General features: G+C 44.8%; 1 protein-coding gene across 1 annotated transcript; it reads left to right on the forward strand.

Moving 5' to 3' along the window:
• The first annotated feature begins 1,745 nt into the window (after positions 1 to 1,745).
• On the forward strand, positions 1,746 to 14,591 carry LOC149325420 (uncharacterized). The gene is made up of 7 exons (XM_089563319.1): positions 1,746 to 2,183; positions 3,573 to 5,905; positions 5,989 to 6,030; positions 8,142 to 8,228; positions 9,929 to 10,176; positions 13,124 to 13,283; positions 13,836 to 14,591. Exons 2-7 carry the CDS (start codon positions 5,797 to 5,799, stop codon positions 14,285 to 14,287), a joined length of 1,098 nt encoding a protein of 365 aa, XP_089419445.1. The 5' UTR covers positions 1,746 to 2,183; positions 3,573 to 5,796; the 3' UTR covers positions 14,288 to 14,591.
• Positions 14,592 to 14,843: the final 252 nt, after the last annotated feature.

Below are 14,843 nucleotides of genomic sequence, written 5' to 3' on the forward strand. Positions count from 1 at the left end.
ATTGGAAGAATGCGAAGGCATTGCGCCTCCACGGTACTCGTTCTCTCCCTTTGCCTCGTATGCAGCCCATATGAGTTATATGTGTCAGTATATGTGCCTCATATGAACACATATAGGCTTCATACGAGTTCATATGTGCCTCGTTTCACTCATATGGGCACCATATGAGCCATGTGTCGACAAATGCGCCTCGTATCAGCACATATACTTCATACGAGTTCATGTGTGTCACAAATTAATGTGTCTCGTATGAACGCGTATAGGCTGCTTACGAGCTCATACGCGTCACAAATGTCACAGATGAACACATCTGCTGCATATATAGTAGTTCACGCGCTACGGAAAGGTGACTTGTATGGATTACATATGTGGCATACCTTAACTGACACGCGACACTCGTGCGTACACAAGAGCTCCGATATGCACCGTATCAGCTTACATCAATCTCGAGCGAAACACATAGCCGCTGATGAGTGCCTCTCATAGAGTGGGCCTTGCTGTTTGAAACACGCGGAAAAGAAGGGATGAACAAGCGATTAACAAGTGCCCAACCAACGCATAAAAAAAACTCTTGGCCTGTTTCAAATATTTTTCTCCTTGATTCTCTGCTTGTGCCCTCCTGTTGTAAACCGCGCCTATCCAAACAGTATGACGTTAGGCGTTTCCAATGTGCTTGGACAAACGTTCAGCCAGAAGGCAAATGTTGCCTTCTGGGCTTAGTTGAGCTAATAACGCCAGGTATTTTCATGCAAGAGCTCCGACTGTAGTTAACAATATGTGCGCAATGAGAGTACTACGATCAATGGTGCAGGCGCTGTGAAAATTAAAATACATACAAATATCAGATCTTTCAGTGCTTATCACAGAGCACATCAAGATCCACAAAATCAGTGGAAGTGCAATCGGCTGTAGTTCAGCTCCTTATACCTTAAAAATAAACATTTGTCCTCGCACCTAACCGTCGAATTCTATAGTGGGAAGCATAGCATAAGTCTTGTCATCGAAATGTAAAGCAGTTTTTGCCATGCCAGCAATGGTGTAGTGGGTAGTGTAGTGAGCTGTAGATCTCTAGGTCGGTGGTTCGAATCCGGAACGGTGCGTAGTTTTTTTTTTCGCGTCCAAATTTTTTTTTTTACTTTCTTTAGTTTACTAACTTCAATGGAAGCTATTTTATTGTTAATTGCCTTATAATTCCACCCCAGCCCTTCCCTTTCCTTTCCCAAAAATTGCAAACCAGACACATATGACACATATGTGTCATATGACACATACGAGATATTCCATAATCATACGAGATATTCCATAATCTCGTATGAACCAGACACATATGACACATATATACGAGATTTTTCGATAGGGACGTATTAATCGCTATCGGTTAATCGTCTTCATATTGATTACGGTCATAGATTTCAATCACGCGTCTTCAGCGCGCACTTCGCTTCTGCGTCGCGTGGTTGCTTCGGACGGTAGCAAGAGTTGGGGGGTGCGTACGTCGACTGATGTTTCGGAGTGCGATCGTTTCCTGCCGCCTTGATCCAAGCTTGAAGACGTAGATGCGACCGGCCGTTGTGAAATACCGAGATCTTGCAAGATCTCACGGTATTCTTTTTCAACGATACGGTACTTGCGTTGCTTTGCATTCATGGCGAAATGCAGAAGCTTTGCGGTGAAAGACGAGGACCGCAACAGCTGCACAAAGGGACAGCAGACAGGCAGTACGACCAACACCTCCACACCACAAAAGAAAAACAAGCGCGAGCACTCGCGGCATGACTCGCGGGCAGGGTTGCCGTTGGGAACATTTTAAAAGGAGCCAAAACTTGAGCTGAAAGTAGTCAAAAGTAGCCATGCCATTTCATCTTAGCTGTCGCGTAAAATAAGATCTTTTGCTCATTAATAAATTGAAGTGTAAAAAAATTGATAAAAATTATTCTTGGCGGTGTTGTCAACACTAAGCTTCAAAGAAATTTTTCGAAACTAAACACCGCTTTACGCATAAACGTAGGCATCCGCTCTCGCTCCCACGTACGTTCCAAGCCAATCCCAATCCATAGCTTGTGGTCATTTCGTTTGGACGTTTGGCAGCAAAGCGCTCTTGTGAATTTTTATTTCTTCAAGCTTTTTGAAGTTTGGTGGCGGCACGCGTGAGTCACCGAGGGGAACCAGGAGGCACTGCTTGCGTAAGTATACATTCTGTCCTTTTTTCCCTTTCATGTTAGTTGTCAGCTAATATTTACTTGTGAACTTGTCAAGAGTGAGGACAATGAGCACGCCTCGTGTGTCGCCCCTTTATCTAACTTGTCTGTAGGCATCTGTCAGCAGTTGTCTTTTGATTAACTCAGCGGCGCATTGCAAGGTGTAACTGCTTGTAAGGGTTGGGGTAATATGAAGTAACACACACGTACACGAAGGGAAGCGCTTCTAAATGTCGTGTGTGTTTGTGTGTTCCTTCATCAGGGTGAACGCACTATCCCGGCAAATCTTGTTGGCGCATTGCTTCTGAGAGGGTTTGTTTCTCGGCACATCGTACATTTATGTACGTGTATAGATGATATGATCATGATCGCAATGACAGTCGTCACGTGGTTACGGCGCTCGGCTGCTGACTCGAAATACGCGGGTTCGATCCCGGCTGCGGCGGTCGAATTTCGATGGAGGCGAAATTCTAGAGGCCCGTGTACTGTGCGCGATATCGGTGCACTCTAAAGAACCCCAGGTGGTCGAAATTTCCGGAGCCGTTCTCTGCGGCGCCCCCCATGACCAACCAGTTGCCACGTGCGATGCAGTTGAGTGTTTTTCATCGCCAATTTTTGCTTTTGTGAGGCTAATCGCTTGGTTCAGGCATGCATGTCAGACGTCATAGAGCCGCAGCCTGCATGCCTTGTGCTTGATTGACAAATGCTTCCATGGCAGTGTTGACATTGTTGCGTTGCGAGTCTCCGTGCGATGAGAGAAATGTGACAAGAACAGGATGAATGAACACAATTCTTCTGTACTGCCAGAAGTAATGCTGCTCCTGCCAGTGATCGGTTACAGAAAAAAAATTGAGAGTACTTTTTATTTATGTGTGTCCCTTCCCGCTACTCAGAGCCTTGTATTACAAAGTCTAGATCAGTGTGACTCTACATATAGCGAGTGCTAGTTTCGAGCTCGCTAATTGAACGCGCTTGTTTTCTCTCTTCCTCATTTGGTCAATCTTGCGTTTTACTGGTTTCTTTTTTCATCACTATGCTCCTGGTAGACTGCACTCAGTTTGATGTTCAATGCAGTGAAGTTGCACGCCACTATTGCTGGCTGTTATTTGTTTCACATGACAGCAGGCACAGAAATATTGTTTAAATAAGTCCCAAATTGCAGGCGCTCGTGACACTTGTAACTCTCAACTCATGAAAGTTCAGAAGTGCGTTGCGAAGTAGAACGAGATGGTTGTAAGAGTACCTGTCAGTTGTCATGGTAGTGTGAAGTTTTCGGCACCCAAACAGGCAAGTGCCAGTAGAGAATGGCACAGAGAGTGTCTGGTAAAAATCCTTGTTTGCCCATTAATCTTTTGTTGTGTTTCCTCTGTGCAGCATGTCAAAACCATTCGCTGTGGTGAAGTTTCCTCTTGAGGACGACTGCCTTGCAGTCATTCCTGTGGGATGGCTCACAGAGACAAAAGAAGAGTGCTACTGGCCTGTGGCCAGGAGCTCGGAGGTGACGCGGCTCGCAAAAGCTGAGGCCGAGCCAGCTCTCGGAGGGGAGTGGATGCGTTGCCCAGTGGTCGTCGTTACCACTTGCCATAAGTAGTCTTATTGTAGACATATTGATGGTAGCTTCATCAGCGATTGTAAAGGCCTCTTTGCTAGATTCTGTGAGTCTGCACCTCTGCATGGCTAAATTACGACTAAGAAGTCATGTTGATAACCACCGCTTAGCCAGCTGTCAAAAAGAGGAGCAGAATGAACTGTTAGCTATTGCACTTGTAAGCTGATGAACTACATCTGAAACTCATTAGTGCCTTGTTTTTGAAGACCTGTAGTTCCCAGAATTAGTGCTGCACTCAGTATGCTTAATAATATTTAGTACAGAAAGGTTTAGTATGGTAATTTTTTTTTTTTGCATTATGAAACATTTTTTGGCACACAAAAAGCACAGACAAGGAAAGAGCACACAATACAAATGCCAGACATCAATTGATGCTTTGCGTTGTGTGCTCTTTCCTCATCCATTTTTGTTGTGCACTGAGACAGTGTTTCATAATGCAAATTCAGAACCAACTCATCCAGCTGTTTACATTTAGTTCAGTTTGAATTGTTAGCCTGTCGCAGTAGCTGAGTGGTCCATGCTGCTGAGCCGAGGGCCCAGGTTACATCCTGTCTGTGGTGAAATGGAGCAGTGCAGAATGCGCTTGTGCTCTGTAATATCAGTGCATGTTAAACAACCCCATGTGGTCTAAATTAATCTGGAGTCTTCCGCTACGTCATTCTTCATAGCTTAAAGCTGTTAAATCCTAGAAACCAGAATCACACTTTTAATTGTAAATAAAACAATGCCTCTGCCACATGAGTGTTTCACAGGCTTTCAAACTGATAGTCTGTTGGCCTGAGTGTTGCTATACAGGCAGCTGAACGGGCATCAAGTCAGCAAAGCAGCCCTCGGACATATTTTGTAGCGACAATTCTGTTAAGTATGGATACGTGTTTAATTATGAGGAATTATGTGAGTTAGTTTTTGGAACCCATAGTTTGTACGAGATTTTGGTGCATGGTATTGAGGGTGCCTAAGACTGTGTGCTGTTTGGGCAATTAAATATGTGCTCTCGAAAGTCTGCCAGTTTCCTTTCATAAGGTTTCTGATATAAACAGCAAGCTTCTTGTGGTAAGCGGCCGTGATGGTTAGCAGTCTATGGTTGAGGAAGGAAGGACCCGTGCTCTCACTGTAATGTAAGTTATAAATCGCTCGTACAGCTCTTTTTTGTAAAGTAAGTACTTTCACAAAATTGGTTGAGGTAGTCGTTCCCCAGATCAACAAACAATATTGTACATGCGAAAAGACTAGAGAGAAATAAATTTGTAGTTTGAATTTTCGAGGCAGTATTGTGCGAAATTTATTTAGGATACCAACAGAGCGAGCCATTTTAGTGCAAACGTAGTTTACACGATCTGTCCAGAGTAAATGTTCTTCAAAAATGACTCCAAGGAACATTGTAGAGCTGACACGAGTTATAGGAGCTTGCTCGAAGTGAATTTGGAAGTTGTTCGGAACTTCCTTATTTTTGGCTCTAAACAGTATGTACTTTGTTTTCCTGACATTAAGTTCTAACCTATTTGATTTTAACCAAACAGACAATTGGGATAACCAACTATTGGAGGCTGCTTGCAAAATATTACTATCTTGTCCTGAAAAAAATACGTTAGTATCGTCTGCATAGATTATAATGTTGTCTGCTGGATGAAGGTTGACGATATCATTAATATATAATAAGAACAACGTTGGTCCTAGAACGGAGCCCTGTGGCGCACCAGACACAATCTGACCGATCCCAGATGAAATACCGTTAATGATAGTTGTTTGAGATCGGTTGTCAAGGTAGCTAGCAAATAAGGTTAAAGGAACACCGCGTATTCCATAACAATGCATTTTTTCAAGCAATATCTTATGGTTAACCGAGTCAAACGCTTTCCTCATATCAAGGAATATGCCAACTGTTAGCAGTTTATTTTCTATGTTTTCAATTAGCTTTTCTTTGATTTCCAGTAAGGCGGCCTCAGTTGTTTTGTTTTTTTGAAATCCATACTGTTGCTTGGAGATGACATGGTTTTTGTCGAGATATTGAGAATGTTTGCAGGATCCTACAAGAGCGCCGAAAAAAAGGTGCGGCGCTACGAGTTCACTTCAGCCCTAGAAAGCTCGGCAGTTTCTGGTAATTGAAATTCTCATATTTCTTTATTGATGAGAAATTATTTTGCATACTCAACAAGACGTTCATGTGCAATTCTTTTTTAGGAAATGAGGGCCACAACGATGTTGTACAGCTGCCGTCACCACGTACGACATGAATTCTCATTTGTTAAGCCGCCGCGGTGGCTCAGTGGTTACGGCGCTCGGCTGCTGACCCGAAAGACGCGGGTACGATCCCGGCCAAGGCGGTCGAATTTTGATGGAGGCGAAATTCTAGAGGCCCGTGTGCTGTGCGATGTCAGTGCACGTTGAAGAACCCCAGGTGGTCGAAATTTCCGGAGCCCTTCACTACGGCGTCCCTCATAGCCTGAGTTGCCTTTGGATGTTAACCGCCTTAAAACTAAAACACCATTTCTCATTTCTATTTAATGCAAGGTCGACATTGTGTTAGTTTTGATTGGGGATTTATGGTAGTATGCTTGCAAAACCTGGGAAAAAAACTCCACCGTAGCTAATTGCACTTGCAGAGAAATGGAACGTGCTCAGACTTGGCATCAGCTTTTTACATTTGCCATGCTCTCAGATCAGCAGTGATTCTGCCAGTAACCATTTCGTGGCAAACTCTCTTACCCACGTTAACAGTACTGCGAACAGGTTTCTATTCACATGACATATATTCTGCTCTCTGTGTTTGGTTTCGCCATGACAGTTTCTTTTGTGTCCTTAAATGTACCGTATTTTCCAGTGTATAAGACGCACCCGCCATATATGCAGGCTGTAATTGAAAAAGTTGCTATATAAGACGCACCCCAGTTTTCCCAGTTGGGCTAGTGAGGATCAATTAAACACGCTTGCACGACCATCACGAAATTCACCGTACTTGTGAGAAATTCTTAAGCAACGCTAAGTGGTCGAAAAAGGCGACACTCACGCCATTCCTGCCCACGTTTTGGAAAAAAAGAAAGAAAAACAAAAAAAACTCTCCCACATGTCCATAAGAACATTTTATTTCTACTTAAAACCTTGGAAGTCTTCACCTTCGGATGCGCTATCAAAAAGTTCACCCATTTCTGGTGGCAACGCGACTGAAATATTCTCTTCGCACTACGTACATGGAGCAAACAAAGTGGCAAAGGGTGGCTGAAAAAAGAACGTCGGCTTGTCCTGGCTTGTCTTGACAATGGCGAGAAGCGTGATTGTCGTCATCTTTTGGCATTTCACATTACTTTTGCTTGGGGCCTCCGAAACGGTGGTGTGTTTGTGATCCCGGAAGTCGTCATCCCCGTTGTTTCATGATAAAGTTCACCTAAAAAAAGTTGCGCACGGTGGTCCCCGTATTGAAGTATAAACCGTGTTACAACCGCTTCATTGCTAGTGATATTTTTTCGGTAAAAAAGGCTTGAACATGAACCTGAGTAATTTCTGAACTCTCTAAAAAAAAAAAAACGAAAAATTCGCATATAAGACGCACCCTTGTATAGGACGCACCAGCAAGATTTTTGAAAAAAGCCGCGTCTTATACACCGGAAAATACGGTACCAATGCACCATGCTGGTGCATGAGAAATGTAATTATTGAAGTACTATAGACACATATTTAAAAAATTGAAAACTGATTTTTCAGGAAAGAAAGTGGTGCAGTAATTCTCTCGCATTTCGGTGGACATTCATAAGAGAAGGGATAAAAGAGGGAGTGTGAGAAGAAAGGAAGAAGGAGGTGCCGTAGCGCCCTGGGATAATTTCAGCCGACTGGGGATCTTTAACGTGCACTGACATCGCACAGCACACGGGCACCTCTTGCGTTTCGCCTCCATCGAAACGCGCCGCCGCAGTCGGATCACAACGTTCTTTTATGTGTCATAGGTATCTGCATGATGTGACATTGTTTGTCACGTCAACTACTTGTCATGGAGGTGTCGGTTTTGATGGGTTTTGAATTATGAAGTCTTTGTACAGCCTGTGATTGAAACCAAATTAAAATATCTTTTCGGCCAAAGGAAGTGTTACTATTGCCTGGGGGGCATCTCTATATAACCAGGAATTTGTTTCTGAACTTCGTAATTTTGTGTCTATTGTGTTTTAAAAAGATCACCTGTATGAAAAACAGCCTGGCCATGCAACTGTTCTGTCCCTTCTCCAAAAATATCCTGAAGTAGCATTTCTGCATTCAATTAGGATAGAAATGTGACATTGTGGTTGTACACAGTAGTGTGTTCTGTACTTCCTGGATTGCCATCAATGACGCATGTTCATCTCCAGCCCCGCTGAATCACGCTGGGGAGAGCGTGAACGAAAACAGTGCGCCACCCAGCAAGCTGGAGGGGTCGACAGCTGGGACTGTTGATGGTGAGATTTTCACTTTGTTTACTTTTGTGCAAAAAGAGAAATGCAAGCCAAACAGGGGACACAGTGAGAGGACAGAACAAATGCTGCTTGTCCCGTCTTTTCACTGTGTTCCTTTCTTTTAATTACACTCCTATTTTGTCTAGTATCAAGTGACACAACAAAATATAGAAGCTAGATCTGCTTTGCCTTAAAGAAAAACAGAGCAAATTTTAAATTTCTCATTGTACCTGCTGCTGCCGAGCAGCAGTCAACAGGCCCAGAAAGACCTAGAGAATATACTTATTCAGGAAGATATTTGCACGGAGTTCTCCTCAGTGGCTCTTGAAACGGTGCTAGGAGCACATTTCTAGTTTCAAACTATGTGCTTTGAAAGGGGTCACTCTGAAAATCATCACATGTATTTCTCAAAAACCATTGTATGAACTGAAGTGGTACTGGAATTTACAACCTAGTACTTCCATTGCTTTCTCCTCTTGTGATTCATAGTGGAGTGGTTGTTGTGTGCCCTTCCCAAGAGCTGTATGTTGTGCTTTTGTTGGGTTCTTTTGGATCCTGGCATTTCTGTTGCCTCTCTCGGCCTACATCACCACCAGGAAGCCACTCCTACGAATTGCACTCTACACAGTAGTCCCATGTTCTGTGCATTTGTTTCCTTACCAGCATAATTTGGTCGCTTGGTCGCGGTTGGTCAGCAAGGCCCATATTGTAATTTTTCATTGTCTTTCAAAGTATTTTAAAAGTTTACTGGTTGGAAGTCAATGCAGTGCCTTGGATGCAGCGAAATGTGCTGAAAAAAAATTAATTGCGCTATCACAAAGCTCCCATAAAGGGTGCTGAAGGAGATAAGCAGCCAATAATAGTGGCATGCTCTGAAGGAGGACCTCTTGCTTAGGAAAGAACTGAACAGCCTAACTGCCTTGTGGAGCACATCAGCTGGCTCCTAGTCTTGTCTTGCCTGCAGAAAATGGATGTGTGGTAAGAGATAAATGTGACCTTGTTTTATTTCTCAACGGTTTGGGACCTCCTGTGCCTAGCAAGAAACATTTGGTCCACCTCTTTGTTGCATTTCGCTTGTCAGCTAAGGGCTATAATTCCATAAGGGCTATCTTTGTTGCAGTTTTAATGCATTGATCCCTGCCAGCACTTGCAGTTAGAACAGATGTCTACCTCCAGCATTTTGGCCAATGTGGGTTTTGCCGTGAGCAATACTTTCCAAATGGTCCAATGCTATATTAAGGGCACAGGCCTGCTCTGCTTTCTCGCTTCTATTAGCACATGCTTCTCATGACACTGGAAGAATCCATTTGCGACTAACTGCTGCCATCTCTGCCATGGTGCAATAGCAGTGGAAATGCCCATGAAGCAATGTAAAAATTGGCGAAGCTCATAGACTGAGAAGTCCTTTACACAACAAGGCTGCAGGTTCTGTGCTAGCTATCACACATAGAGCAGCTCCATTTCACCTAGGTGTTTGTCAGTGCATGGTGACATTTATGGCATTTAAATTAGGCTAGCAAGGAATAGAACATGAATTAGAAGTGTCCTGGAGGATAAAAACTGGGGGAAGTTTAGGAGCATAGTACAGAGTGTGTTGCTGCCTACTGTTAGCCTCATACTGTTCTTTATTGTACCTCAGTGCGCAAATGATATTATTGCGCCCAGGTTAACCCTGCTCTCACTGAAATTGTTGATTGCTTCAGTTTCAGCTACCCTGCTGAAGCTGATGTGCCTGGTGCTGGAGGTCCGACAGCAGCAGCGCGACTTAATGCAGCGGTTACAAAGGCTGGAGGATCACGTGCTGCTGCGGTCGGACCGGCAGCTGGAGCAGAGGACTTGGCCAGTGTCCCCCTCGCCACCGCCTCCCACCCTTGCACTGCCCGCATTCTCCCCCGAGGAGTTGGACACTGTGGAAGCTGCCGTCCAGGACGACAGCGTGGCTGCTGGACTGGTGATTTAATGTTTCTGATAATTCGTGTCTGGAAAAAATGAATGCCTACTAACGAATTGCATGCATAATGTAATTCCGAGGTTTGTGAAGAAATCTTGAGCTCCAAGAGTATTTGCATGCCGTGCTCTGTGAATAACATGCTCTTCATAGATATAATTCCTACTGTTGTGCTGGAGTGTGCTGTCACAGTGTGTTTTGTTAATGTAAATGTCTTGTTCATGAAAGTTGCTTGCTGATATACACACTGGCTGTTTCAGTGAACATTTTCAGGAATTCCGAAGAATAGGGAGTTCAAAATAGAAGAAATATTTGCAGGTACACACGCACAGTTATGTAGTAAATTATGTCCACCACTGCTGAGAGATCGTTCCTCCAAAAAAAAAATTGTTTTCCCATATCGAACTTGCGCTTCTTTAGGAATTTTTGAGAGTGTTCACTGGAACGCCCTGTCGATTCCTTGTGTGGTGAGATTTACTGTTCGAAGCAAAAGTGGTACGCAATGCCCAGCCGGTAGCAGAGCTTGCAAAAACTGCATCACGTGTCGGGACAGCTATTAGGGGACTCTCTTTATCTGCTCTTTGGCTCCTATCAATTTGTTGGGCTCAGTAGCAGTGCTGAACATGTGGCGCTCGCAATACAGTCGATCCCGGATATATAGAACCCGGATATATCGAATTATTGCCTATATCGAACAGATGTAGAATCCCCTTGGGAATCTCATGCAAAATTATAGCAAATTTGTTTACGTCTATCGAACTCCTGTGCACCCTATATTTGATATATCGAACTCCGTGCCATGCCGAGCCCCCGCAAGTGCGCTTCTCCCAGTATGCACCACCCTGGAAGTGGGCTTCTTCCACTAGCGCGCGCTCCTGCAAATGGGCTTCTCCTAAGAGTTCACGCGGCGCTGGCCTTGGACAGCTGCGCTTAGTCACGTGATGGGAACTTTGTGGGGGGTGTGAAAGGAAATGGGAATGGCCATAAGGAGCTCCCTAATTTCTGATGCTCACATCGTGGCTGACATCATCGATACCGAGGAAGCGGACCCGAGCAGTGACGAAGATTGTGCGAAGAGGCCCAGCCGCCATGCACTGCGGCTGAACTTGCATCCGCATTCAGCGTCATTCATCGCTGTTGTGGCGCAATGGAGGGCACTGGACTTTCTCATTTGGATACTCTCAACAAGCTTGAGGACAGCTTAATGAACTGCATGGTGCAGAGGAAGAGGCAAGCAAAGCTCACTGACTTTTCTTGCGAAATAAAGCGCGCTAATCGTGGAGTTGGGCTTTCGTTTTTGTGGACTTAAGAGGAATAAATCGGTAAGTTCCCACTTGCTACGATCCCGGGAAATTGTCCGAGATTTGCGCAATTTTAAAATAAGCGTCTAATAGGCATATTTTATATTTCGAATTATTGATATATCGAACTTTTTCGCGATCCCCTTCGAGTTCGATATATCCGGGATCGACTGTATTGCTTACGGCAAGTGCCAGTTGTCACATCATGTTTCAGCCACGCAATGCAAAGAAAATGCCACCTGCGAGACTGCTGTCGCACCAGAGCGTTTAGGCGAGAAGGAGCGCTAAACAGCAAACCAAGCTACTGATGCTGGTTCTGTGCGAAGCATTGCACCTATCACAACTTGTAGTAGCTTGGTATTTGGCGGTGCAGTCACAGGCTTTTTTGGGGCAGTTGCTCTCAGATGGTGTCACTCAATGTCATTCGATGTAGTTTTCCAGAGCTCTGCCGGTGGCCGGTCGTTGCATAACAGACTTGGTTCCAACAAATTTTTTTTCTCAGTCAAATATTTCTGTGATTACATTATTCTTTTACATCGATCAACAGCAAAAAAAAATCCCCTATGCTTTTGTTGCCTGTGGCTGCCTTTCTTCGTATGTGTCTCATAACGAGCCCCTCATTTTCCTTACATTTGTCATTTATTGTTGTGCTGTTTTAATTTAGTTCAGCAGTGGACTTTGTAGCTAACATTAAGGATGTTGTAAGGTCTGTTTTACAGGAAGCTGAGCTTTCGGTTAATATACTGTTGCATGAACTGCTGTGAACACAGCTGGAAGTTGGTCCTCTCTCAGTGCGTCTTTAATTTCGGCTAGGTTTCCCAAATAATGGGGCAGCTTTAACCCACCTCTTCCCTGTCTTTTGCTCACATTATGCACATTTCATTACTTAATCTGCTGCCAAAAACAAGCAACATCGTTTAATTAAATGTGGTTGCTAAGCACGCAGCTTTACTCAGGTGCTTGGGGATTTAAATAAGCGCCCTTTGTATAGCATTAATTAGACTGCTCAATTTCAGGGTAGTGAGCCCCGCCATGGTGGCTCAGTGGTTAGGGCACTCGACTGCTGAACCCAAAGACTCGGGTTCAAACCGAGCCGTGATGGCCAGTTTTCCATGGAGGCGAAAAGCAAGGCGCCCGTGTGCAGTGTGATGTCAGTGGCGCATGTTAAAGACCCCACGTGGTCGAAACTTCCGGAGCCCTCCACTATGGTGTCCCTCATCATAGCCTGAGTCACTTTGGAACTTTAAGTTCTACAAACCAAATCAATTTTAGCGTAACGGCTGTGCAGAGAAAACACATCCAGCACATAGATATCTGCAAAAAGCATTATAGTTATAATATAATAATGTCCAAGATGCAAAGCATAATGGGTAGGAGTTGGCCACCTTTGCTTAATCGCTAAAGTTTCCCTGCTCTTAGTAAACTGGGAAAAAAAAGAATGTCCATATTGGTGGTGGTGCTTTCTGCTGGTAGCAACTAGTCAAGCTATTGTATCATACAGAAATTATGCATTATGATTGTAGGTACTCGCATGGGCTGTTGACAGGTAGTCACACAATTGTCTTAGCTATTCGATTCTGCTAAACTAAATGAAATTATAATTGATGTTTGTGCCTAATAGCTTGTGCACCTGTGGTGTTTCTTTTCAGCGAAAGCAGCTGGTCCGCCTGGGGGGCAAGGGCCTGAGGGAGGTGGGCTCCAACATAATGACCGCCATCATGGGGGTGGCTGTACAGAGGATGTACAGCCTCCATGGCCGCAAGGGCAAGTGGTCATTTATTGCCCTGAAGTTATGCAAGGTGGCAACAGGTATGTTGTTGCAGTAGCTTTTAACTGAATTTTAGAAGATGAGTGGAAGAACATGCACCAGGTTCTGCTGCGCTTTGTTTTCTTTTCTTCTTTTCAGTTGATACTTTACCAGTTTTCTTTTTCATTACAGGTGAATATTTTGTTACTGTTTTTATGGGGGTAGTCATCTGCAGTTTTCTTCCATGTGCATCTGAAGATATATGAGTCAGCAGATGCCTTTCAAAGAAAGCCCTCCTATCAGTCACATCCATCTCTTGTCATGGATCGTAGTCGTGCCTTGTATCTGCCAGCCATTTGTGCTCCCATATGTTAGTAGTGCAAAGTGGTCGACCGTGATGTCGCAGCAGCTTTATACAGTTGGTTAGAAGAGCTTTCAGGTGGATTTTCTCCTCAAGTTGTATTTGGATACTGTAGTCCTTTCATTTTGGCACGCACGTTGAGTTAACATGTACTTGTGGCCTTTTCTGTTTTCTCTGTTGCTGAAATAATCTTGATTTCTGTTAACGAGCAAACTTTTTCTGCTGGCCTAAAATGAACGCTTATCTTATGCAGATGCCATCTGTGAGAAGACGGGGGCGGATGTGGTGGAAGCGCAGGGGTTTATTAGGAAGTGGTTGCCAGGTTCGGTGGACCGTGGCGGCGGACGCAAAAGGCGTTTTGCCGAAGCGTTTCTGCCAAGTACCGCTGCTGGCCTGGCAACCACTGCGAGCCCCTGTGCTTCAGCCCCCAGCACAGTGCCCTCCCTTCCCCAAGCGGCCCCCACCTCCCAGAAATCCTCCTCCCGCGCGGCCCTGGCTCCTTCCCAAGGTCCCGCCTCCTGCGCGGCCCTCGCTGCCTCGCAGGACTCGCGCAACCGCGCGTCCCCAGCCACGGTGCCTAATTATTTAATAAATAGTTTCTCAGTTGGATTCTTTCGTTGCCTCATTTTGTTGTGCATGTGTATAGAAGAGATGATTGCAGCTTTGCAATGCCAAAACCCATGGCTTTCCCAATGCGAACATTAACTGGAATGTGAATATTCGCTGAACTGGAAATGCAATGGCATAAACTTCGGGCAAGCGTTAGCAGAAAGGCTGAACAGTGGCCTAATTGTGGTATGTCAAGCCGGTGTTGGTAGAGCAGCTGAAAGTGGGTACAATAGCGGCATGAATGTCGGTTCAGTGTTGGTAGAGCGGTTGAAAGTGGGTACAATAGCGGCATGAATGTCGGTTCAGTGTTGGTAGAGCGGCTGAACAGTGGTCTGATAGTGGCATGAATGTCGGTTCAGTGTTGGTAGAGTGGCTGAAAGTGGGTACAATAGCGGCGTGAATGTCGGTTCAGTGTTGGTAGAGCGGCTGAACAGTGGTCTGAGAGTGGCATGAATGTCGGTTCAGTGTTGGTAGAGCGGCTGAACAGTGGTCTGAGAGTGGCATGAATGTTGGTTCAGTGTTGGTAGAGCGGCTGAACAGTGGTCTGAGAGTGGCATGAATGTCGGTTCAGTGTTGGTAGAGCGGCTGAACAGTGGTCTGATAGTGGCATGAATGTCGGTTCAGTGTTGGTCCGAACATCAGGCCAAGGTTG

This window comes from Amblyomma mixtum, chromosome 10, assembly GCF_055824585.1.
Source record: "Amblyomma mixtum isolate Tamu chromosome 10, ASM5582458v1, whole genome shotgun sequence".
Classification (NCBI taxonomy): Eukaryota; Metazoa; Arthropoda; class Arachnida; order Ixodida; family Ixodidae; genus Amblyomma; species Amblyomma mixtum.